The 25,396-nt window shown below is 35.9% G+C and overlaps 2 protein-coding genes across 4 annotated transcripts; one reads left to right on the forward strand and one right to left on the reverse strand.

Moving 5' to 3' along the window:
- Positions 1-885: 885 nt before the first annotated feature.
- On the forward strand, positions 886-9,447 carry LOC113440797 (F-box only protein 36-like). Its single transcript, XM_026707420.2, has 4 exons — positions 886-1,353; positions 1,762-1,870; positions 7,165-7,337; positions 7,612-9,447. The coding sequence occupies exons 1-4, from the start codon at positions 1,258-1,260 to the stop codon at positions 7,774-7,776; spliced, it is 543 nt and encodes a 180-aa protein (XP_026563205.1). The 5' UTR covers positions 886-1,257; the 3' UTR covers positions 7,777-9,447.
- UPF3A (UPF3A regulator of nonsense mediated mRNA decay) lies at positions 8,968-24,514 on the reverse strand. 3 transcript variants are annotated; one of them, XM_087938542.1, is made up of 11 exons: positions 24,276-24,514; positions 21,568-21,674; positions 19,783-19,889; positions 18,648-18,746; positions 18,433-18,543; positions 15,761-15,816; positions 15,510-15,668; positions 14,125-14,282; positions 11,547-11,841; positions 10,097-10,210; positions 8,968-9,027 (listed from the first exon to the last, which is right to left on the reverse strand). In XM_087938542.1, the coding sequence occupies exons 1-11, from the start codon at positions 24,429-24,431 to the stop codon at positions 8,968-8,970; spliced, it is 1,422 nt and encodes a 473-aa protein (XP_087794668.1). In that variant the 5' UTR covers positions 24,432-24,514. The 3 variants fall into 3 exon arrangements, with proteins under 3 accessions (XP_087794668.1, XP_087794667.1, XP_087794665.1); XM_087938541.1 differs by lacking the exon at positions 8,968-9,027 and having other exon boundaries at positions 9,299-10,210; positions 11,603-11,841; XM_087938539.1 differs by lacking the exon at positions 8,968-9,027 and having other exon boundaries at positions 9,922-10,210.
- Between the last annotated feature and the right edge of the window lie 882 nt (positions 24,515-25,396).

A 25,396-nucleotide genomic window follows, 5' to 3' on the forward strand; every position in this document is an offset into this window, starting at 1 on the left:
AGTTTAATTGGAAGAAAGAGCCCATGAACTCAATAGCAACTTCTCCAGTTAAGTTTGTTTAGCAAATGCTAATTTGGTCTGCAAAGTTGCCATTTCAACTTTAAATGGTTTGTCATTTCCTCCTTCTGAGACCTGATCTCAACTAATCATTTCATTTTCGGCATCTGTGTAAGAACTGGCTGCTGTGATGAAAAAGTATGAATACAGGTAGTCCTCAACATATGACTGGTTGCTTAAACCAAGTCCCCTCCCCAAAACTACCTACAACCCAGGTTTAAAGTTTTGTCATCCAGACCCCACCCATGGTCCCATAATTGCATTTATGACTGTTTGCAGCAACTTGTGCTCACATTATCACAATTTATATTTTTGTTTCCGGTTTCTGGAAAATAACAATGTTTGCTTAATGAATGCAGTTTGCTTAATGACCACCACAAAAATCTCATAAAATTGGGTGCAGTCACATGGTGATCTACTTTATGATCATCATAACTCATGACCAGAATTGCAGGCTCAATTGTGGTCATAAGTCAAAGACTACCTGTATATGATGTCTGGTGAGGAAAGAACCATTATTGTTATTAATAATTTTGTATTCAATCTTTCCTGCCAAAAAAGGTCCTTAAAATGGCTAATAATGGAAAATGAAATTAGAAAGTAAATAAATACAATTCTTAAAAGTGCCAAATTAAAACATGCTTCTTGACATTATTAATATGTACAATAATTCCCTGGGCTTACTCTGATGCCATTTTGGAATGACAGTCAACAACAGCTTCTAGGAATAGCTACAGTTGCTCGTCTAAAGTGTTTTAATAGCTTGTGACTGTTATAGCCACTAAAGCTACCCATTTTGTCACTGGAAGAGGCCAGTGAAGAGGAAAGTGGAGCAAAACTGTTTTTCAGCCGAGAAAGCAGGCAATGGCAATCCGCATACCAAGAAAACTGACAAGTCCAGATCACCAGGAGTCAAGATTGACTCGAAGGCAGAAGAAAAAGAAAGGATTACTGTATTTTATAGTCTTATTTAAATCCGCCCCCACCTCCAAATTCAAACATTAATCAGATTCATAGCTTTTCTTTTTTGTTTTTACTATTGCTCAACTGGTGATTGAAGACATTATTTACCAGAGCCTTCCTTAGGTAAAGAAACTGGTCTCAGTAATGTAAACACAAGCCAGCCATTTATTTCTTGAGCATATAAATAGGCTGAGTTCAAGCTCTACAGAAGTTATAGAAGCAACTTTGGGACACAGAATGTCTTCACTACTGCAGGAGAAACTTTGTGAAATTCAGATTCAGGCTCCTGCTCCCCAGAAAGATTTTCATTACTTCACCATCACAAAAACTGAGGTAAAATGGCATAGATCTCATTATTCTGAAATGAAAACCTTTATTGAAAAAAGTGCAGATATGAGAAAGCTGCACTTTTTGTTCTTCTGTATAGTCAAGCATCTGCTAAGTCAGTTAAGAGACCAAAATCTTAGATAAAACAGAGAGCAGTTCCAAACAGCCGTTCTGACAGATATGCCCAGTTATGTCTATATATATAAATCTGGTGGTGTGGTTGTAGTCATGGAGTGAAAAACAAATGACAGCATTCGTGTGTCATACTACTCTTTTCCTACACAATGTACCATAATTCAAACACAAATGGTTGCAAATGATATTCTCAATTTCTTGCTTTATGTTTAGATTTTTGACAAAATGGGAAAGTGATAATACCTTACTGAACTCTTTTTAAAATTCTCAATACTGTAGGTTATCTGGAGATCATGGCAAATTACTTACCGACCTAATCAAGAAAAGATTTTTCCAAAGGAATTGAAGAAGACGCACAGAGATTTTCTGTTGGATGAACAATTACATAGCAAGTATTAAGCGGGAAAATAATTGTGTACCTCTCCTTATTTCTCTACACACACGTGCACACACGGTCATACTGCATGCACACAAGGTTCCACTTTTAAAACTCAAAGCCAGCTCGGCAGAACTTCATTCCTAAAACGAAATTAGAACTACAGTTTCTTGGTTCTAGCCTGACACTCTAATGACCAGAGTGGTTCTTTGTTATTGTTTGTTAATGTTATTGTTTGCAGCACAGAGATTTGATCTTTGTTGCACCAGGATTGCTGAAAGGAGGCAAAGTTAAACTTCCCACCTGTTCCATATAAATCACTCAAAGAAATTTTACCTCTGAAAGTACACATAAATATGAATGGCATTTACCAGCATAACTCATCTTTTCTATAAAGTATAGCATCTGAACTTATGAAGATCTATGTTTTGCATACTATTTCTACTTATCTCTTATTCTTATCACTTCTTCTAACACCCTCATTTCTTCTGAAGCTGTTTTATGTAATTTGCAAATCTGGGCCTCGGGTGTTTTAGTTTAGTAATGTAAGAAACAGCAATGGCCCAGCAGCATTAAATCAGCCACAAGTCTCCCAAATTTCATTCCCTTGGGTGTCACAGATCTTGGATTTTGGAGACATTTTGTAAGTTAGCCTATTTGAGCTACCTACCTTCAAAAATTGTTGCTCTACAATGCACTGTTTTGCCCAGTTAAAGGAGTTTTAGTAGTGTATAGATGGGATGTTTTCACCTGTTTCTTCCAGAGAACTACTTGACACTAATGAAGTGCAGTGCCAAACAGTTAGTAGATTCTATCCATGGAGTTTGTTTAATTTCTTTTAATTTCTTTGTTTCTGGGGAACTTATTCATTCCATGTATAGAATCAGCTGTTTGTTCTGCTTATGTACTTAATGACTGGTGCCACTCCTGCATGGGGATGGTTACTATAGAGAAAACTGTTCATCATTCCAAATATCTTAAGTACATATACGGAAGCAAAGTCCTGAATCTTTCATGATAAATATTATAACTATACTTCAGGACAAATTCATTTATATTTGAAACTTTAAAAACTTGCAAGAGTGCAAAGTAGTCCTGTATGTATGTCTATATCACTTATGTACAAAAAATGCCTTAGTCATACTTATCCAAGGACAAGAAAAAAAACTTTCATATGAAGTACCCAGGCAATCCAGAGTTAGCATTCTCTTTCATTAAGATCATGGCACTTTGATTTTTGTGTAGTGCTAATATGCTTTCTTTATGTATATGTTAATATATCTTGGGTGGTTTTGGTACTAAGATATCTGGATTTGGTATTTATATATCTAAATAATATTTGAATAAAAATAGCTTTTGTTCTGACAGATTTACAGGAACATAATTTCCAACAACAACTTGTGTTCTGCAAGCAAATCATTGTATTAAACCATCTGATAGATAGCAAAACTGCCAAATGGGGTGAAGCAGTTACTTGTACACTGATGACCACTGATTATAAACCATAGAGAAATCATTGGGGGCACATGTCTTTTCCATAGTATGTTATTACATAACTTTATCCCATACTATTTCAGGAGATATACACTGCTCAAAAAAATAAAGGGAACACAAAAATAAGACATCCTAGATCTGAATGAATGAAATATTCTTATTAAATACTTTGTTCATTACATAGTTGAATGTGCTGACAACCAAATCAAAAATTATCAATGGAAATCAAATTTAGTAACCCATGGAGGTCTGTATTTGGAGTTACACTCAAAATTAAAGTGGAAAAAAATACTACAGGCTGATCCAACTTTGATGTAATGTCCTTAAAACAAGTCAAAATGAGGCTCAATAGTGTGTGTGGCCTCCAGGTGCCTGTATGACCTCCCTACAACGCCTGGGCATGCTCCTGATGAGGTGGAGGATGATCTCCTGAGGGATCTCCTCCAACACCTGGACTAAAGCATCCCCCAACTCCTGGACAGTCTGTGGTGCAACGTGGCATTGGTGGATGGAGCGAGACATGATGTCCCAGATGTGCTCAATTGGATTCAGGTCTGGGGAATTGGTGGGCCAGTCCATAGCATCAATGCCTTCGTCTTGCAGGAACTGCTGACACACTCCAGCCACATGAGGTCTAGCATTGTCTTGCATTAGGAGGAACCCAGGGCCAACCGCACCAGCATATGGTCTCACAAGGGGTCTAAAGATCTCATCTCGGTACCTAATGGCAGTCAGGCTACCTCTGGCAAGCACATGGAGGGCTGTTCAGCCCCCTAAAGAAATGCCACCCCACACCATTACTGACCCACTGCCAAACCGGTTATGCTGGAGGATGTTGCAGGCAGCAGAACATTCTCCACGGCATCTCCAGACCCTGTCACGTCTGTCACATGTGCTCAGTGTGAACCTGCTTTCATCTGTGAGGAGCACAGGGCGCCAGTGGCGAATTTGCCAATCTTGGTGTTCTCTGGAAAATGCCAAATGTCCTGCACAGTGTTGGGCTGTAAACACAACCCATTTTGCAGGGCTCTGGCAGTGCTCCTCCTGTCCCTCCTTGCACAAAGGTGGAGGTAGCGGTCCTGATGCTGGGTTGTTGCTTTCCTATGGCCTCCTCCACATCTCCTGATGTTCTGGCCTGTCTCCTGGTAGCACTTCCATGCTCTGGACAGTACGCTGACAGACACAGCAAACCTTGCCACCGCTCACATTGATGTGCCATCCTGGATGAGCTGCACTACCTGAGCCACTTGTGTGGGTTGTAGACTCCGTCTCATGCTACCACTAGAGTGAAAGCACCGCCAGCATTCAAAAGTGACCCAACCATCAGCCAGAAAGCATAGGAACTGAGAAGTGGTCTGTGGTCACCACCTGCAGAACTACTCCTTTATTGGGGATGTCTTGCTAACTGCCTATGCTTTCCACCTGTTGTCTATTCCATTTGCTCAACAGCATGTGAAATTGATTGTCAATCAGTGTTACTACCTAAGTGGACAGTTTGATTTCACAGAAGTGTGATTGACTTGGAGTTACATTGTGTTGGTTAAGTGTTCCCTTTATTTTTTTTTTTGAGCAGTGTATATTATTTCAAAGGGATTCATACACATTCAAGTTTCCTCTGGACTTTAATGCAAGGGGTGATTAATTTGTGAGAGTCGATTTCCCAAGTATAAACAAACTATGGCAACTTCTTTAGAAGCCTGGGAATGCTACTTAGTGTGACAAGAGGATGTGAGTACAGCAACATTCTCAAGAAGAATGGAACATTTTAGAGCTCAATAAAATGTTCTGTTCCTTAAAGGATATGTTTTGCACATCTGTACTATGAATATTCTCTCAATATACTAGGATATAAGTTATTCCAAAGAATGGAACAGCAGGAGATGCAAGACAAATAAGTTTTCTATATGGTGGCTAATTAACCTTTGGAAATTGCATCAGATTGACAAAAAGGCTGGACAGACATTTATCCAGAATAGGATTTCTATATTGGGCAAGCCGTTGGACTAGAAGTTTTCTTCTAATACAAGTAGTCCTCAACTTACAACAATTTATTTAGTCACTGTTCAGTAGCAATAGCATTTAAGCTTATATACCACCCCATAGTGCTTTATAGCACTTTCTGGGTGTTTTACAATGTAAGCATTATTTACATATTGTCCTCAACAATCTGGGTCCTCATTTTACTCACCTCAGAAGGATGGAAGGGTGAGTCAACCGTGACCCCATCAAAATTGAACTGCAAGTTATGGTTTTGCCTGCAATACTGCACTTTTAACTGCTGCACCATCAGCGCTCAATAAAGTTACAACAGCACTGAAAAAAGTAACTGATGGCCATTTTTCTCACTTAATGACTACTGCAGGCAACCCCATGGTCATATGATCAGAATTCATATTTCTGATGGTTGCAGTGTCCCAGGGTCATATGATAATCTTTTGTGAACTTCTGAAAAGTCAAGCCAGATTCACTTAACAACTGTATTACTAATTTAACTGCAGTGATTCATTTAATAAGTGTGACAAGAAAGGTCATAAATGGGGCAAAATTCATTTAGCAACTGTCTCATTTAGCAATCGAAATTTTGAGCTCAGTTGTGGTCATACGTCCAGGATTACCTCTACTATGATTTTTTTTAAATTGTAGTAAAGGCTACCAATACGGGTGGCTTTAAAATGGGATTAGACAATTAATATAAAATAAGGCTTTCAGTAGCTGCTATCTACAGTATATCCGTACTGTATCTCCAGTATTATGCCTTTCAATATAATAGTGCTTGGATCACAGTAAAAGAGCTCTATTGCATTCATGTTATAGTCTCCCCAAAATTTGAATAGCCACTCTGGCAACAGAAAACTGCATGAGCCTGATCTAGCAGTTCATATTAAGGTGTTATTAATATAAGACCTTGACTACAAATGCTGTTGAAAAGCAGAGTTCACCCACCACTGCATATAAATGGCTTGAGTTTTGTAGTTTCCAGGAGATACTTTTCTAGCTTATTAATGGCTTTTCTAGTGTTTGGAATCAAACTTTCCTATCAAAAGGTACGCTAAATATACTTTAGATTTCTTTGCCATGATAAGTCATAAATTTATTAGAGTATTTATAGTAAAGGGTGAACCTAAATGTCATCTTTCATACCACTTTTTACCAAGTATACTAAAACACAGGTAAGACACAGAAAAGGTAGACTCTATCTCATCTACTCAGAAGACCAATTGAATATAATCAATTAACACTTTTGTAACAATAAAATTCTTACAAACAATTGTAATTGTAAACATAATATGCCAGGTCTTCAACTTTTTTCCTTCCATTTAAAATTATAATTCTATTTGATATTATGTAATTACAACATGATTTAAGTTGCTTTCTGTTTGAAGAGACACACCAAGATTTCTTCATGTTGACTGTAAAGGACACAACTGAGACATCAAATAAAACTGATAAAATTCAGCTCTACTACCTAACTCTCTAAAAGCAGTCTTAAATCAAGTATTATATCCTAGTCTCTTCAGAGTTTTTTTTCCTCTTCATTCTGGGTAGCTTCTTTTTCCAAATTATTTCTTCTCAGTTGTAGATATTTAATTAAGAAGGCTGACGTATGAAAGTTGAAACAAATAATGCAGTACAGTTGTAGTCTTATCTAGCAACCATTCCACAATTTATGAGGTGATCAGTTTTTGCAATGACCTTTATTATTGGAGTATGAATCTGCATTATATTGCTATAACCATAATACACAGCCTTAGTAGGGACTATTGTTGCAGCACATATGCTAAAAATCCCCCCCCTCTATTTATTTCTTTCAGAGCAAGTTCAAAGCATTTTTGGGAAAAGCATGCTGAAATACACTCTCAGCTTGTGCCAAGGACACTACGATTTCCTAGTTCGAATGCCTGAAAATTTGATTATTTATATCATGTCATTTCTTAATGTGAAGGATATTGAACATTTGTCAAAAACCTGCAAAAAGTTTCAGCAGGTAACAATTTTCATTGTTATTTTAAAACAGATTTACTGTTTTAAATAATTGTCATAATATAGTCTATAATTGATATGGTATGGTACAGAAGTTATAAGTCAACTAACATGCTACCATATAAAGAGAAAATATTTAGCTTTGAGGTATATCAAAAAATTAAGAATTAATGCAATGGAGGTGAGGTATAAACATCTATTTTGATTAAGATGGTAACTTGATTTACTCATATGTGTGAATATACTAATAATAAGCATTGTGGATATTTATTTTTCAGCTGTGTAACACCGATGAATTTTGGGAAAGAATAAAAAAATTGCAAAATAACTTTACTCTTGATCTACAGTCAACCAAAATTCTAGCTTATGAAAAGCAAAGGAACTTTCATCAAAGAAAAGGCTATCTGACACAGATGCAGAGAAGGCACACCACATTCTTCTAAAATGTTGCATTTATATCTTCTTCTTAATGAAGACTACTATTCAGACTGCATAACTTTCCTGGACCATCAATGTTTCATAGCATCTGTGGCTTCTGACTCTTTCTTCTTCATTCTTCTACTCTATACACTCCTCAAGATACATCAATTCTGTGGCTGTGTTGGCTTGGAATTCTGGGAGATGCAGTTTCATGCTGTCTAAAGGGTACCAAATTATGATAACCTATTGTATTTAGTTTCCAGTTAAATGAGAAATGATTTTCCCAGTTAAATGAGGAAGATTCTTCAAAAGCTTATAATTATTTTTTTTTAAAGATAAATTCTTTAAACAGAAACATTATACACTAAAGGGCAACTCAACATAAATGGTTCACTTCCCCCAGTTAGAAGAGAGAACAGCTATTCAGAAAACAAGAAATTATATAAACATCCAATGGATATGTTCATTGATCCTATAAATTATTTTCCATACACATTTCTGCACCAGAAGTTAAGAAAACAAAACAAGCCAATATTTAGATGATTAGATTTCAGTTTAATCTTCCAATGACTGAAATTAACAAAAAGTCTTTTATTTACATTAAGACAAATGCTGATAATACAGTAATTAAAAAAATCAAAACACAAGGTTAAAAAACAGTTAACAAAAGGCCTGCATTTCTTATAAACAGAAAGCATATCAACATTATTGATTTTATGAGTTGCCCTTATGACATATTTTTTTTCCACAAAAAATGAGAAGATATATCACAATGTATTCTAACAGCATAATGAACAGTGGAAACCTTTAGCAGGCACGGTGCATTCTGCTGAATAATCTGTTTATAACCCCAAATAGTTCCATCAATGCCATGTAAAAATATATTTCATGAAATATTTACATACAAAAAACAACTAATAAACCCTTGTATTGAAAAAGGCAAAAGGATTTTAAAATGTAATTTAATGAAAGGCCTATGTTGCATTAAATATTCAGACTTGAGTCAGCCTTTTTTCAGGTAATAGAATGAAAGGTAAATACTGTTTAAGAAAGTTAAAAATAGATTGACACTTACCCAGCATTTTATGAAACTGAAAAGAGACAAGTATGATAGGGTAGGCCTATACGTCACATTTTTGTTTTGTCTGAAGTCCTATAAAGAATTGTCAGAAGCTAGTGCTTGTCCACATACTCCCCACTGAAAGTTATTTTGCTTAAGTTGTTGCTGTTCTTTTGGTGGATATATGAGTTTGGAGGGCAGGAATGAAGGCCCTGAAAGAAACAAGCCTTAAGCAGCCCTGAATGTTGTGTCATTATGTCATTGCAACCTACCAGAAACCTCATCAATCTCTTTCTGTAAATGTACCTTTAACCATGTAGCAGATTGAGCACTGTCCTACAATAATTATGCAAACATTGCATTAATTATAACCTTATTGATGATTCATATTAAAATTGCAGTTGCTGTAATTATTACATATTGGGACAAAACTACTGACAGGACCAAATCTAAGGTACTGTAATTGTCTTTTTCTCACCCACAGATATGTACATACAAACCTGGGAGTGTGAAAATGTCTATGGAGACATTTGAAAAGCACCTTTGGGACTGCACATGTATAATTAATGTTATTTGTAGAAGATAGTAAATATGCTTTAGTGAAAGTATCTGGAAATAAATATCTTAAATATTCCTTTTGTTTAGCAGATGTAGCAATTTCTCAAAAGTTTTGCACAAAACACAGCAAGTTAAAATATGTTTGGAATTAGTAGAACTTCCAAACTCTACATTCTAAAATCTAGCATAATTTTCAGCAATATTGTCTCAAAATTACTTCCCTACATCTCAAATCAAAATACCCTTTGTGTATGTAGGAAAACAATTTCCATTATGCAAAGATGTGCACATTTGAATGTGTTAGAAGATAGAGATGTGTATGAAATTAATCCTAGCACAAATACATACAATAACTACATATGTATCAATAGAAATTTTGAAAACATATTTTTCCTCATATGCTGATAGTATACTGTCCTCATACATGGAGAAAGAAGAGAACCAGCTTTAATTTGATTCCAAGGCTGACAAGTCCTTTCCTTTTTTTGAAAAAAGAAATCGCATTCTTATTTACGTTATGTGATGTTTCATGAGGACCAGACTCATTACAGAAAACTTTAAAAAGGAATGAGATTGCCTACTAGAATTTTCTTGGCAATGCCGGCCAAGTTCCAAAAACATTCAGTTCTCTGTAGGGCAGTAAATCTTAAAGCTGAATGTCCATTTTATTCTACATCTTCACTCTTCTCAGAACCACCACCAGCTGAGTTGTCTGCCTCAAAACCTCTGTCATAAACTTCTTGAGAAGTTTTTTCAGCACAGTCATAGAACCTACTTGTAGGTCCCATATGTGTTCGAATGCGAATTCCTGGTTGATACAGCTGCATGGCTGGGCGATCCTGTGCAGAAAAAAAAATAAAGGACATAAAAGCTCTGAGAAAACTATTTAATTGCACCGAGGATTTCAATGCAGCCTAAGTGAATGAATATATAAAGAACTTTTTCCGCTGTTACTTCATATTTAATAAGAACTCTCTCTCTCTGTCTCTTCTTCCTTTCACTGAGAGGCAAGTATTCAAGCAAACTAAAAAGATTCTGGAGAAAACGGAACCTGAGAAAAATGTGGTAGGACAAATAACACCAAACTATCCCATGGAAAATTTTAGAGTCTCCACTCATGCTGATTAGAACAATTGCTAGTTAAATTCATACAAATATGGATATAATAATATTCAAACAAAAAAGACTTAATAATTTCTGGTACATACAGTGTAATATTTGCAAGCTAATCTAACATTGGCCTACCAAGCTAATCAGCATGGAGATTGGGATATTAGAGTGCTACCAAAATGCATCATCTTGCAGCCTTTTGTTGAGTGCTGGAGAATCTTCATAATGGAATGGGGGGAAAAAAACAACAACTCCAATGTAATCCTATAACCAATGGTGTAAGATTAATCCACAATTTAAAAGACACTTACTTGTGTTGGGAATGTACTTCTCGGAATCAGTTAGATATGCTTCTCAAAAAGCATGTTTAAAGCAAAGCTTCACATTCCTGATAAATTAACTCATTATAATCAGGTTGCAACTGACAAAGGTTGCGTGATCCACAATGGATAGTACTGTCGTTGCTGCTACATCATCAGGACAAGGCATTCTTTTTGCTGCAGCTGCATACAGCCAAAGAATAAAGTGCCATATCAGAAAATACCAATCTTCTAAAAACAGAAGTATCAACAATAAGGCTCTTACGGAGTAAGTGTTCTTTTGGAACATTTTGGAAAAATAAATCTCTGCCTTTTTTTTAAAGGGATAACTTGCCCTGGCACTCACATGAAATTGCTTTGTGCTCTTTGTTATTCATCAGCACCCGTATTATTAGACTACTAATGTGGCTAATAGGCTTTTTAGTAATAGCGTATGAGAATGTCAGGTCAGGATTTTTTGGAGTGGATTAGGTCCTGATAAGTTCCAATTAAGAGAGCAGGCACTCAGTTGTACAAAGCAGGTGAATATATTTTTTTCTTTTAGGAAGAAAAAAATTCATAAGAAAAAGGCTTTGTAATAATTTTCTTTTAAATGGGACATGGGTATCTTAACTGCTTTGGATTTTTTTTTCACATTATTTCAACATAGTTGTTAAAAGTTTCATGCTGTGATGTCAAAAGCAAATCCTCTGTGCCCCTGATGTAATTTTACTAATGAAAGATTATCCTAAATGAATAAAAGAACCTTATTTCTTATGCGCTCCTTTTTGGATGCCATGTCATCACACTTGTCCTCTTTACCCAGTTTGTCTACTGTGTCCACAGTGAAGCTGTAGTTGTAGTTCACTTTCTTTCCTCGGTCTTGGTTGTACCCTTTCTCCCACTTCGGTTCATCTTCATTCCGTCTCACATATTTGTCAAATTCATAGTGAGTTCTGTGCTTTCGGCCATCTTCCAACCGATACCTTTGTCTCTCAGGTTCTTTTTCACGAAATCTTCTCTCTGAATCTCTTTGTTCTTTATCACTGTCATTTTGTGATCTGTGTTTTAAAGGTGAGTAAACTTGAACAATTAATCAAGTGAATGTAAGTTTGGTTATATTATTATTAGTGATGCCACAAAAGGAGAAGCTGTTGGCTGGAGATGGCTGGTGCAATAATAGAGAAGGCATCATCATCACCTTTGGACAACAGACCTGTGTTTTTATCTTTTAGTTTGTTGTAATCTTTTGTCATTTTAAATTCTTTTTATATTTATAATTATTTTTATAGTCGTATGTTTTATTACGTGGCTGCTCAAAGCCCCCTTTGACCCCAAGATGAGCAGCATATGAATTTAATAAATAATAATAAAAAGGAGGGTCACCTACATTTAATTTTGTATTTTGCATTCAACTGAAAAAAGGAAATGATAAAAAAAGGTGTATAATGTAAATGCTTCTTCCAGAATTTCAGCATTTGGTTAAATATTTTTTTGTAATACTTTTTTTATTTTTCTTTCTAATCCTCTGATATTAAAAGCTATGGAACTGTTAGAAAAATCAAAAGAAATTGTGGTAGTCTAATGGGTAATACACCAAAATTCCCATGATCAAGCAATATTTTTGCTAGAGTCATCCAACATTTAGTAAATAGTTAGCATCTTTTTGAATCAATAAGGTGAATGATGATTCTGAAGAACCCAAAGTCTTACACTCTAATTTCATGTATACCTAATTATAATAATGTTCCACTATAAGTTATCAGAAAAAGGGACACTTTACTCAAATAGTAAGGAGACTCAGGAAAAATATATAAAGATAACTGGCAATTTAAAAGGTAAAATATATATATATATATATATATATATATATATATATATATATATATATATATATGCAAATCAATAAATAAAATATACCTATATAGTGGTATCATTCTTCTAATACAATGTGCAAATATATTTTAAACTGGAGCAGCTAGTTAGTTTTGAGATAGAGATATGAAAGATAATAGATTGCTACATTTATTTCTTTTTCTTAAAGCGTGTTTTTGCTTGAAAGAGGTTAAGATTTGGCATTTTCATTACAGAATTCTAATAACCACACATGCCTCAATAGCTGTAATTCTATATCAGTGAAAATGAGTTCTTTCAACACCAATTAAACTATGTACATAAAATGACATTCTTAATTATAGTATATAAAACTGGTCATTTCCTCCATGCTTTCTGTTAGCTTCTCACAATGCCACGTTTTGTTACAAATAGGAGAAAATTTACATTCCAGATGCACCAGATGGCTGTAAAGGATTGAAAGGTTTTTCAAAGAAAGGAGCTAAGGACTGGTTTGCACAGACAGAACAGACATAATAAGCGGCAGAAATAATGAACATGCAGCCCCTAAACTCTATACATCCACTTGCACTTCTATGTGTTAAAGAAGGAGGAGGTGAACTTTTTGCTACCAAGAGCTGCGTATAACTATGGGTAACATACTGGAGCCATATTCTAACAAAAGATATAGCAAGAGTAAACAATAGGCAAGGCTTGGTTTCTCACAAATACAAAGAGCCTTCTCCACTGTTTATCATACATATGTTTATTCTTCTGCCTTATCTGTACTTTTCATTTCCAGGAAAGAGGCTAAAAAAACCCCCAACACTCTGCTTTCTCACTTTCCCAAAATTGCCAAAATAGAAAGAATGCTATATTTCTGTACTTCAATACAGTGGAATACAGCTTCTGCTTCATACCTATGCAAAAATTTGAAAAAGAGAAGAAATGTGCTAGAAAGAAAATTTCAAGAGACTAAATGCAGATTGTGAATGTTAATATCTACAAGTGTTACAGAAATAGGCCAATGACTGTGAAGTCAGTTAACTAAGCTTATTTTAAAAAATTATACCCCATGCTTTAGCTGAAAAATTCCCACTACAGTTTACAGATCAATAAAAAATATTTCTGCTTTAAAGTCTAAAGTCTCTCTCTCTCTCAAGTCCCTCTCTCTCCCTCCCTCTTTCCCTCCCTCCCGCTCCCCCCCATGTCCATAATGTTTTTTCATTGTAACCAGTCTGCAAACTGACATATAAGTTATCAAATATTCTGCAATCATGAAATGAGAATTGTAGCTTTACATTTCTATGATCGAGGCCAGGAAAATAAAAGTTAGCATATGACGGCTTCATCACTGCTACTCATCATACAAGAACTCCAGCAAAATGATTTACTGTAGGAGTTAAATTAATGTATTGCTGTACAGTTTTAAAAATTTAATTCCACAGGATTAAAAAAATTAACAAGACCTCAAAGCAGTGATCAAAAGTACCCAATAAAGAAATACTCACTTTTCCTTAAGTTCCTTTAGAGGAACTTCCAGTGGCTTAGATTTTAAACTCCCATGTCCTGGTGATTTCTCCCATTTGTTGTCTTCAATATCACCTTTTTCTTTTTCTCTGTGCTTTTCTGTAGTTTGTTCATCTCCCTTTTCAGGTTTCTTAAGAAGCTACGGGATATTTTAATATACATGTAGTTATTATATTTATCAAGTAGGTACCAAGGCAGTGAACAATAACTGAGATGAGGGGTGGGGGACAGCATTGAGGGTACTTTCTTATACCATCTGAGTGTTTTTACTGATCTTTTTCATGTGTATCTTATAAACACATAAAAAACTAAGTTTTATCCATTGCTTTTAGTAAAATTAGTTCTTCGTTATGTTGTCACTATTTAGGATTATTTGCCAAATAGTCTCCTGTACCCCATGCTTATAAGGAAAACAGCTCTACTGTAGGCCAGATGTAAGTAACTATTAATTCGATTGTTCCTCATTTTTCCCCCTGACAGTCAATTCCATGGATTTCTGGAAACAATAGATTTAAATTGATAAAATTAAGATTTATCTGTAGCTCACTGCTAAGCTCATCTAATATATACTCTACAGTTTGTTCTCTCGTATCCATTTTATTTGTGTTAACAATACCTTGAATGCTAGGGTAAATGACTTTTTAAAAGTCAGTGAAATGTTTCAGTTGCTACTTTTCCACCACTGTCACCTGAAATGCCTCTAATGAAGCATTTGAGATGAAGGAAAAGCAAAGTTGGAAACTTTCTCCATGACCTCTCTTAAATTAATTTATCTTAGAATGAAGCTCTGTCTTGAGTAATCAGACTCTTCTCCTATAAAACTCCAATGTCTTATCCTCATCCTCATCCAGGAGAAGTAGACAGGAGGAAGGATAAGAAAGGTTGTAAGAATACACTGAAATAAGCTCATCTTACAAGCTAAAACCAACCCTGTGATACTTGCTATTCAGATCCTACTGAATTCTTAACACATCATTAGGATTTGTAGAAAGTTAACAATATATTAATGACATAGATAATAACAAATAATATAAATCAAGTATGCTCTACAGGACCTTCAAATGAATCAGAGGCGCTGAGTTTCCTATGAGTAATTTTTACGTCTGGCAGTGCAGTGAAGGAAATGGTTTACCTTCACAATTACCTTGCATATGGAATAAATAACGCTGGTTTTAAAGATAAATGTTATTTTTGGCTTCCACAACAAACTTACAAATTAATTTTTTCTTTGTGATGGAAATATTGTATAAATTTATCATTTTAAAAAATGTTTCACACAAACATGAATTAATAAATATACTGAAAGCTTAGTAACATTAAAGCATTGAAAACATATTGAAAAATATATTTTCATTTTCTGCATTACCTTAATCCTTATTTCTTTTTCAGCAATTTTCTTTTGTTTCTCAACTTCTTTTCTTTTGCGTCTTTCTTCCTCTCGGCGTTTCCGTTTCTCATCTTCTCTTAGCCGTTTTTTTTCTGATTCTCTTCTCCTCCTTTCTTCCCTTTTCTCTTCTCGAATTCTCTGAAATATTGGGAAAGGTTAGCATTGATTTATATTACTATTACAAAAATCTGAAATCAATATTTAAAATGTAGTTCAAAATGCTACCATACCTGTTTTTCTAATTTTCTATTTTTAATATATTCCAAAAGTGGGGTGGTTCTTCTAGCTAAAACACAAAAAATGTGATGTAGTGTTCCATTCCTAAAACAAGCATGTTTTATATGTTAACATTTAAACTTTAACGAGATTATTAATAAGATATAATTAGTAATATTTCATTTGGTCCATTGACTATTACAGAAACATTTGTCTATATTCCCATTTATCATATTGCTAAGGAGTCTAAAAGGCAATAAATTAAGCCTCACGGTTGCAATACCAATATAGAATCTTAATAACAAGTTGTTGTTGTTTTTTACAACGAATACTTTTCCTTGTTATTTTCAATAGAGTACAAAAAACATTTATTTCACCTTTGATCTGATGGATGAGATTTTTATACCATATACCTTTTATTTATTTTTAAATTATTGAAGGGCACATTTGTGCAAAATTGTGCTTCAAATTTCTGTTACAGTATGCCATAGCTACTGATAGCTTTTATTAACATTAATAACAATTAACTGCTGAGTGCAATATAGAAACAATTCACTTGTGTATGCTACTATTTTTTACTTCAATGGGGAAAAAAAGGAAGAACTCTTTGGTAGATTTATAATAATGATCAAATGCAGCCATGGAGAAAATTCTTTCTATATCAGTTCATTATAATCTTATATAAGTGAGGACAAAGTTCCATTTCAAAGATAAGAGATCACAAAGATAAGTGCTATTAATACTACCAATGTTCATGTCTAAATGACTGCTTTTTAGAGACTTCAGGTTAAAACAATAATCTATTATTTTATAACTCTTTCCTAAAGACTCAAAGCCTCAACATAAAAAAACCTTCAAACCTTAACATAAAAAATATTAATAATCAAATAATGTTTTTTATTATAACCCAAGTGGATTGGGGTCACAAGCAGAATTGACAGAGGTTGCAAGTGGTATGGAGGGTTGGACTGCCCATGCAAAGTATAATCAATGCAGAACCTGCTTTTGCCTTGTTTGGGCAGGCACTTATTTAAAACACTGGGGGCTCCAATTTGCTTCCTGCCTCCACCCTGCCACCAACAGATAATGTTTGCTCATCTCCATATCCTATTCACAGTCTTTCCCTTCAGTGAGTGTTAAGTTAGAGTGACACATGGCATTGAATTTTCATATTTTAGTTCACTACTAAATAGTGATAGACAAAACTCTCAATAGGACTTAGCTCAAGGCCAATGTCTCCACAGTGAGTGCTCTACATGCATCCATCAACATTTGTTGGCTGTACCATTGGAGGGACAACTTGATAAATATCAGGTCAGAAGTGTAAATAACAAGAGGGTAGGGAACAATTTTAAAAGAGCTGATGACTCAAGGATGGTAAAAGGAATCACAGCCATTTTGGTTTGGGGGAATGAAAAATTAATACTCTATAATTGGGGGACAGTTCTATACCTTGTGAAAAGTACTTCATATCGGAGGAAGCCAGCTTTGAAGAAAATCATTACATTTCAATGATAGCTTGCACACACAATCCCACATAATTTGCTCATCTAAAACTGGATTCCAGTTTTGCATGGAGGATCCATTTGGCTTGCACATCCATAGCTAGATCAGAACATGCTCTGCCTAACTGAAAGGACTATTAGCTTGTTAAAGCAATGTGGAGAGAAAAAAGCAAAGTATAATCTTACTTGCTTCCAGCTTTAGGTGCAAAAGTTGCATAGCATGTGCGACCAAAGCTGGATCCCCATTCTGTCCAGACAAGTTGACAAAATAATCAGATTATTCTACAACAAATGCTATAGAGATCTAATCACAATAAAAAATAACTACCACAAAAATAAACGTGGTACAAGAAGTGAAGCTGGTTATAAATATATATGTATATATTAAACTCAGATTTGAGAAATTATGCAAATTGAAGTAAGCTCATCCTTTTCATTTAAAAATATGTTAATGCTTTGTTGTATAACAGCAATGAAAAGTATTATTTTATAAAGTTGACAAGTTTTTATTTGATATATATAGATTATAATTTAATTGTTAAAAGTGGTATATTTATTTCTTGTCTACTCCTAGGCAAAATGAAATCATTCATTTTGTAAGAATGGGGGAAGGATGTCAGATAAACTAAATTATCATTTTAAGGGGTAATAGTAAGTAACGTTTGGGAACCTTCATATAATCTAGCTAGCTTTTCCTACAAATATGAAAAGTCATAAAATGCTAACATTAGTGGCCTTAGCAAGGTATTAATATATAAATAAATCACTATCTAACGAATTGTCAAATTTCATTTTGGAGTCATTTTTCTTTCTTTATCTATCCTTTTAGATATATTTCTAAATGTTATGTGGACATTATTGTCCAAAGGGTATTCTTACTTTTTTGTGTGTGTCTTGCTATTAGATTCATTTAGGATTTAAATACTATTTTATGTATTTCCTAGACTAGCCATAAAATATTTCTATGCATAATTCCCCAAAATCATCAATACGTTGTCTGAACTTAGTGCAATGTCCTTTAGAAAGCATGTGTGAGTTTTTTAATTCAAAAGAAAACAAATACAAACTGCCATAATCATAATTTTTCATATGACTTAAGAGGTTCAGTAAGCAAGGTAAAACATGAGCACCTAATTAGAAAAACTTTTAATAATGGAATGGAAAAAATTAGCTTAACAAACCAATGAGTTCTCTTGTTTTTGCTTCAATTTCTCCCAGAAGTGTTTCAGGGTTGGCACATATTTTTTCTTCTTCAGCGCAATAACTTTCCAAAAATTTTCTATATTCTGGATCTGCGAAAGAAAAATATAGAAAGCAAAGTCTTGCAAAAGAAGCTCATCTTAAATTACAATAAGCAAGTTGGGAAACTGTTTCTACTAAGAACAAAAAAGTGTACCATCTTCTATGCTTCCAGATTTTGCATCTTTCTTCTTTAGTTTCTTTTTAGAAATCTTTTGGAATGGTGCAAATTCAACAACAGCAGGATATTCCAAACCTTTAAAGAATCACAAAGGAACAGAATTATAAAGGACAATTAATTTTAAAACTGAAGTTCTTTTGAGAATCAAAATTATTCATCCTATTTTATCTGACCCCAGCTTATTACATATAGCATCAAACCAGAAATCAGTACCCAAGAGCAAATTTCCATGAATCCAACAGATCTACAGTAACTGATCTAATCAGGATCTCCTTCATATTGCTCTAAAGAAGGTTCTTTCAAGTTAAGCTTTACTCAAATGACACATCAGGAAGGTCCTTTTTTTTTTAGCAACCATATGGGAATGGTTTGTCGTTGCCCTTTTCTGAAGTGATTTTTCTATTGTTGAATTTAGATTACACTTCTGGTAGTCCAAGCAGTCTCCCCTCAAAGTACAGTACAAAGCAATTGATGCCAATGAATATCTTTGTAGCAGTCTACCACAAAGGAACTAACTTTTATTATATATAAAAATAAAATGTGTGTGTGTGTGTGTTCTATTCGCTTGAGCTCACTTTCAGTCATACAGCCAAAGCTTTAAGTGTTAGAAAATAATGTAACAAAAAAACAAACACATTTAAATAGAATTTTGCTTTTGAGAATTCAGAGAATGGTCATCAGTGAGATGCACTGTGGATCCAGGTAGTCTTCGACTTTCAACAATTAATTTAGTAACCATTTGAGGTTACAACAGCACTGAAAAAAGTGCTGTTATGACCATTTTTCACACTTATGATCATTACAATATCCCCATCTTCATTCAAATTTACATTCAGATGCTTGACAACTGGTTCATATTTATAACAGTTGCAGTATCTTAGGGTCATGTGATCCCTTTTTGCAACCTTTTGATAAAAAAGGTCAATGGGGAAGCCAGATTCACTTGACAACCATGTTACTAATTTAACAATTGCACATAACAAATGTGGCAAGAAAAGTCATAAAATGGGGCAAAACTCTCAACAAATTTCTCACTTAACAACATACATTTGGGGCTCTATTGTGTTCCACACATTTTTATGGATCCTTTTATGAGTAATTTATGAGTTACCTTTATTATCAATGAAGACATAGCCATCAAAGCGATCTCTAAAAAGAAGGATGTCATCAGGATTTCTAAAATTAATATATGCTCTTGAGTAGAGGTGGGGATAAAGACTGCAACAAGAGTGAATTTCAGTTACTTGTATGTAATTTCTAAAAGGAAAATTATACAAATATATGTCTCAAAGAAAGCAGATATATTTAATGAAAAGACAGGCCATCAGAAATGCTATGACTAATGAATTCTTAATAATCATTAACCTCAATGCAAATGTGCTATTATTAAACCAACCTATTTTTCACAAGACCTTCAAGGTTTGAAAGCCACTATAACTTCATTCCTACTTTGGCTGCAAGTAAATTGAGCAAAAAAGGCCTGGGAAACAATGGAGGCAAGTTAGATCAGGTTAGGCCTTCCATTCAAAGAGAAGAGATTCTGAGCAACAGAGCAAGTGATGAAAACGAAAACTTATTTTTGATACTTTTTCCCAATGAAGTCCAGTTTCCTAGTTACATTTTATACTATGGTGTGATTTAACATTTGTTTATTAATAGATTGCAACTGCTTAAGTTTGAACAACATATTAAATCATAAATTATGCTCTAAACCCACAATACTGTATGCCAAAATAGTGAAATCATACTATGGCCTACTGCGGTATATCACCCTAGTCCATGAACACAGGTATATGATAGCGATAATGTTATACAATGCTATAACAAACAAGCAACTTAAGATTTTGTATCTGGATACAAAAAAAAATCTGTATTTCCCCCTTTTTCCCTTTCCTTTTGGTACCTTTCACAGTCTTGCACACTTTAATATGCAATATAGGAAAAAATTATACATTGGCAACATTCAATCTATTTTGCACTATGGTCCTCATGGTGACAGAATCAAACAACCAGAGTTCTGTAAGCAGAATAGCTGTGCTATTTGATATTTTGAAGTTTTATCGAAACCATGAATGTTTCAATTGCTTTTTGAGGAAAACAACACCATATCACAGAACAATGATCCATTAACAATCCAGATTAAAAAATTTACATTCCAATCTCTGAAATGTCCATAAACAGCCTGATAGTCTCATTAGAAAAGCAGTAGTAATATATGATGTGATTTAGTTTTATTTAGTTGCACCTCTTTACATAAGAAGTTATATGTAAGAATTAGTTTGATCTGGTGGCTAAAGAAACAGCATATAAATTAAGGGATTGTGAGTTGTTGTGCCACCTTAGCCATGAAAACCACGTAGATGACCTTGGGCTAGTCACTCCCTCTCAGCCCAACTCACCTCACCTCACAGGGTTGTTCTTTATGGGGAAAATAAGTGAAGGAAGATGTGTAGGATATGTTTGCCAACTTGAGTTATTATAAAGGTTATAATAAAGGTGAAATAATAAATGAATGAATGAATCTCTCAGAAGATCCACTCAATCTGGCTAGATGGTCAAATGTCCATTCTTAAACTATTTTTAGTTAGAAAAAGTAAATTTTAATGTCTCAAATATGCATGAGAGAATATTCTTAATACATCCAAACCCTACATGATTCCTGATCCCTGTAAATCTCCCACAAATCAATTTCATTTATTTGACTTCTAGTGCCATGATAATTACAGCAGCATTCTGGACAGAATGAATAGCATTAAATATGCCATTAATGAACAGTAGAGTACTTTTATACATCCTTTGTATTAGAAACATTTTATACTAAAATTCATCCTATTGATATTAATAGCAACAAACAAACATGAAATAAACAATTGTCTTGGTTTATACAAATGCTCACCTGGGATCAGAGGAACAAAATTCAAAATAATCATGAGCTGGAAGTGGATGGAGTTGTTCTTCTAGCTGATCCTTAGTAAAATTAGGAGGAAGCCGGCGAATAACTACCTGCAAAACAATACAAGTAAAACCGGGCATACCACAGTTTTACTCATGCCAGCACCTGCAGTACATTCAAAGCAAGCTTACTGTTGCTAATCTGCATTTTTAAAAAAATATTCATTAGAAATATTCCTTCCCATTAGAAATTTTCCTAATATTCTTGAGAAGCACAATGCTGTCCACATGCTATTTAGCTACAAATTTGTGCCCTGGGGTTGTCTCTCAGTCTCCCTCATTCCTGACAATTCTGTCCTGAAGTGGGTGGGTGCATTAATCCCACTCAGATGGCCACCTGTTTTTCCATCCTAGCATTCTGATGGTACATAATGTAAAGAACAAGGATGATGATCATGATGACATGGTTGCACTGCTTGCTTCTGTCCTCATGGGGGATTTGAAACAAGGATCCTATTTGCTCCAGGCAGACAAAGCAGACTTGGTGCCCTCTGAGCTTGCTTGTTTTCTTACAGACGTTTCATTATGACAGATAGGACAGCACTCCAGAGGGTTAACGTCATTGCCCAGAAGATCATTGATTGCCCTCTCCCCTCTTTGGAAGAGCTTTATAGCTCCCGCTGCCTTAAGAAGTTCAAAACATTCTCAAAGATCTATCTCATCCTGGGCACACTTTTTTTGAACTATTACCATCTGGCAGACGGTACAGGATAATAATAACAAGGACAAATAGGCTGAAAAACAGCTTCTATCCCAGGGCAGTAACTATGCTGAATTCTACTGTATAGTGCAATATTAATGGGATATCAGGGGTTTTCAATTCAATGTATAGAATGTGAAGGATGTGTGTTTGTGTTCATAGTCATAATGTATACTGAAGATGGCATTTAATTTCGTTATATGAGGTGCAGTGACAATAAAATAATTAGAATAGAATAGAATAGAATAGAATAGAATAGAATACTTTTTTGGCCAAGTGTGATTGGACACACAAGGAATTTGTCTTGGTGTAAATACTCTCAGTATACATAAAAGAAAAGATACATTCGTCAGGAATCGAGAATCATAAGGTACGACACTTAATGATAGTCATAGGGTACAATAAGCAATCAATCATACTAGGAAACAGTCAAATGGAAGGGGATGGGTGATAAGGAGTGGTGAGAAGATTAACAGTAATTGTAGTGCACACTTTGTAAATAGTTGAACAGTGTTGAGGGAATTATTTGTTTAGCAGAGTGATGGCTTTCGGGAAAAAACTTCTTGTGTCTAGTTGTTCTGGTGTGCAGTGCTCTATAGCGTCGTTTTGAGGGAAGGAGTTGAAACAGTTTATGTTCGGGATGTGAGGGGTCTGTAAATATTTTCACAGCCCTCTTTTTGACTCGTGCAGTATACAGGTCCTCAATTGAAGGCAGGTGGGTAGTAATGGTTTTTTCTGCAGCCCTAATTTATCCTCTGAAGTCTGTGTCCGTCCTTTTGGGTTGCAGAACCAAACCAGACAGTTATAGAGGTGCAGATGACAGACTCAATAATTCCTCTGTAGAACTGTATCAGCAGCTCCTTGGGCAGTTTGAGCTTTCTGAGTTGGCTCAGAAAGAACATTCTTTGTTGCGCTTTTTTGAGGATGTTTTTGATATTAGCTGTCCATTTTAGGTCATGTGATATAGTAGAATCTAGAAATTTGAAGGTCTCTACTGTTGATACTGTGTTGTCTAGCATTGTAAGAGGTGGTAGTATAGGAGGGTTTCTTCTAAAGCCTACCACGATTTCTGCGGTTTTGAGTATGTTCAATTCCAGATTGTTCCAGTTACACCACAAGGCAAGTTGTATAACCTATCTGTATGCTGATTCATCACTGTTTCGAATGAGACCAATCACTGTTGTGTCATCAGCAAACTTCAGTATTTTAACAGATGGATCGTTTGAGATTCAGTCATTGGTATATAGGGAGAAGAGAAGTGGAGATAGCACCAAATTATTACCCAAACTAGGTAACACTATCAGTGCTAAATGTCTATGGAGATTGTCAGTCATCCAGGTCATGGTTGTTCCAAAGGTGCTTTTTTTCAAAAAGCAATAGGACTTTCCATGTTTTCTTTGAAGACATTTCGCTTCTCATCCAAGAAGCTTTTTCAGCTCTCTAAGCTCTCCAGCTTGAGCTCTCCAGAGCTGAAGAAGCTTCTTGGATGAGAAGCGAAACGTCTTCAAAGAAAAAAAAAACAGAAAGTCCAGTTGCCTTTTGAAAAAACCACCTTTGGGACTATCAGTGGGACTGATGATGTCACCGAGTTTGAGTAATGAAACGTCTGGAAGACAACCAGCAGGCTCAGAGAGTACCAAAGACCCCTCATGTCAAGCTACAAATATTCCCCTTTATAAAGCAGACCGTGTATCCTGGCCAGGAGCGGGCTGGACCCAGGATAGAGAACCGGAGCCCAACTGTGCCTTTCAACATCGCTCCGTCCCTCCCTTCCACATATCCCGGGCCCTCACCGCCCCTTCCCCGCTTTGTCCCACGCGAAGGCCCCTTAGCGCTCCAGGTGGGGTAGCTCCTCCCACTCCCCCCCCCACGACGCCGACGCCGCTCCTTCCTCGAGCTCGCTGTCCTTGGTGCTGGAGGGCAGCCCCTCCCTTTGCCCGCCGGCCTCTTACTTTACTCAGCGCCGCTCTTTTCTCCTCCCGTTGTTGCTTGCCCGGCGGCAGCCCCAGGTTAGAAGGCGGGGGCGGCGGGGGCGGCGGCGGCGGCGGCCCCGGGGAGGGCGTCTCTGACACACGACGCGGGGATTCTCGCTGGAACGGAGCCTCCATGACTACTCCGCCGCGTTAAAGCTTCAGCCGGGCTCCCTTTCGCTCTTCTTTCAACGGCCAACCTTTTGCCGGGAAACATCGCGAGAGCAGCCCCCGGTGCCCAAGAGGGTCTCGCGAGAGTTAGGGGGAAATCGGCCAAGGGGGTTGGGGTTGCTAAGGGATGGCCAGCAGCGCCCGGCTGTCAGTCAGAAAAGCCGGCGTCTCCGGTGGGCTGCACCGGGTCCTCTTTCATAGCTGCGAAACTGGGCCCATTTGTTCTAAGGGCCCGATAATAACCCATCAGGTGTTCATCATGTGTGGCACGATCACGATTTCTAGGTATAGCCTCTTCTCCGTTTGTACCGCGGATTAGGCAAACACCTGAGCTGATGGTGCTTTGGGGTTCCCTCCCTCCCTGAGTTTTCGGGATGTATGCACGTTGGACGCGTCTGGGAGAGAATCACAAAATAAATGTAATGCAAACCCACCTGTCCCATCCCATTTTTTTTCTTCTTGCAACAGCCTATCTGCAGAGTGCAGACTTTGCTTTTCCCCCTTGTTTTTATGAATGATATTAAATACAGCCCACAACAGGATAACAGTTGTGGGACTGTTGAAATTAAATTTCAGAACTATAATTTAATTCTTGTGTTGTCAGAACTCATAATGTTTGGATCTGGCTTAGCATTTGTATTACAGCTTTCAGTGGAACCTTTACTTATGTGAATTGGCCCAGAAACAATAAAATAATTGAATATGTACTGCCACCCATAACTTCTCAGTCATTAAGGGATTCATATTTACAAGCCTTGCTAGGAACTTTGCTGTGTAAATGAAGGGGTAACCAAGAACACTCCTTCCTCTTCTATCCCTTCTCTAAATATTTAACCACCTTCTGAATTTTTCTATGGTTTTGCCAAACTGTCCTGTTACTGATGCTCAGTACTTATAACCCTACTCCATCTTTGAACTTTAGTAATTGCTTA

Source organism: Pseudonaja textilis, chromosome 8, assembly GCF_049901715.1.
Source record: "Pseudonaja textilis isolate UNSWEBS1 chromosome 8, rPseTex1.2, whole genome shotgun sequence".
Classification (NCBI taxonomy): Eukaryota; Metazoa; Chordata; class Lepidosauria; order Squamata; family Elapidae; genus Pseudonaja; species Pseudonaja textilis.

Coding starts and splice junctions, on each gene's coding strand:
- LOC113440797 (XM_026707420.2), top strand. CDS start 1,258: ATGTCTTCACTACTGCAGGAGAAACTTTGTGAAATTCAGATTCAGGCT. Junction 1,354..1,761: donor TCACCATCACAAAAACTGAG/GTAAAATGGCAT, acceptor TCAATACTGTAG/GTTATCTGGAGATCATGGCA. Junction 1,871..7,164: donor GTTGGATGAACAATTACATA/GCAAGTATTAAG, acceptor TATTTCTTTCAG/AGCAAGTTCAAAGCATTTTT.
- UPF3A (XM_087938542.1), bottom strand. CDS start 24,431: ATGGAGGCTCCGTTCCAGCGAGAATCCCCGCGTCGTGTGTCAGAGACG. Junction 21,675..24,275: donor AAAGAGCGGCGCTGAGTAAA/GTAAGAGGCCGG, acceptor ATTGTTTTGCAG/GTAGTTATTCGCCGGCTTCC. Junction 15,817..18,432: donor AAAAACAAGAGAACTCATTG/GTTTGTTAAGCT, acceptor TTTGTGTTTTAG/CTAGAAGAACCACCCCACTT.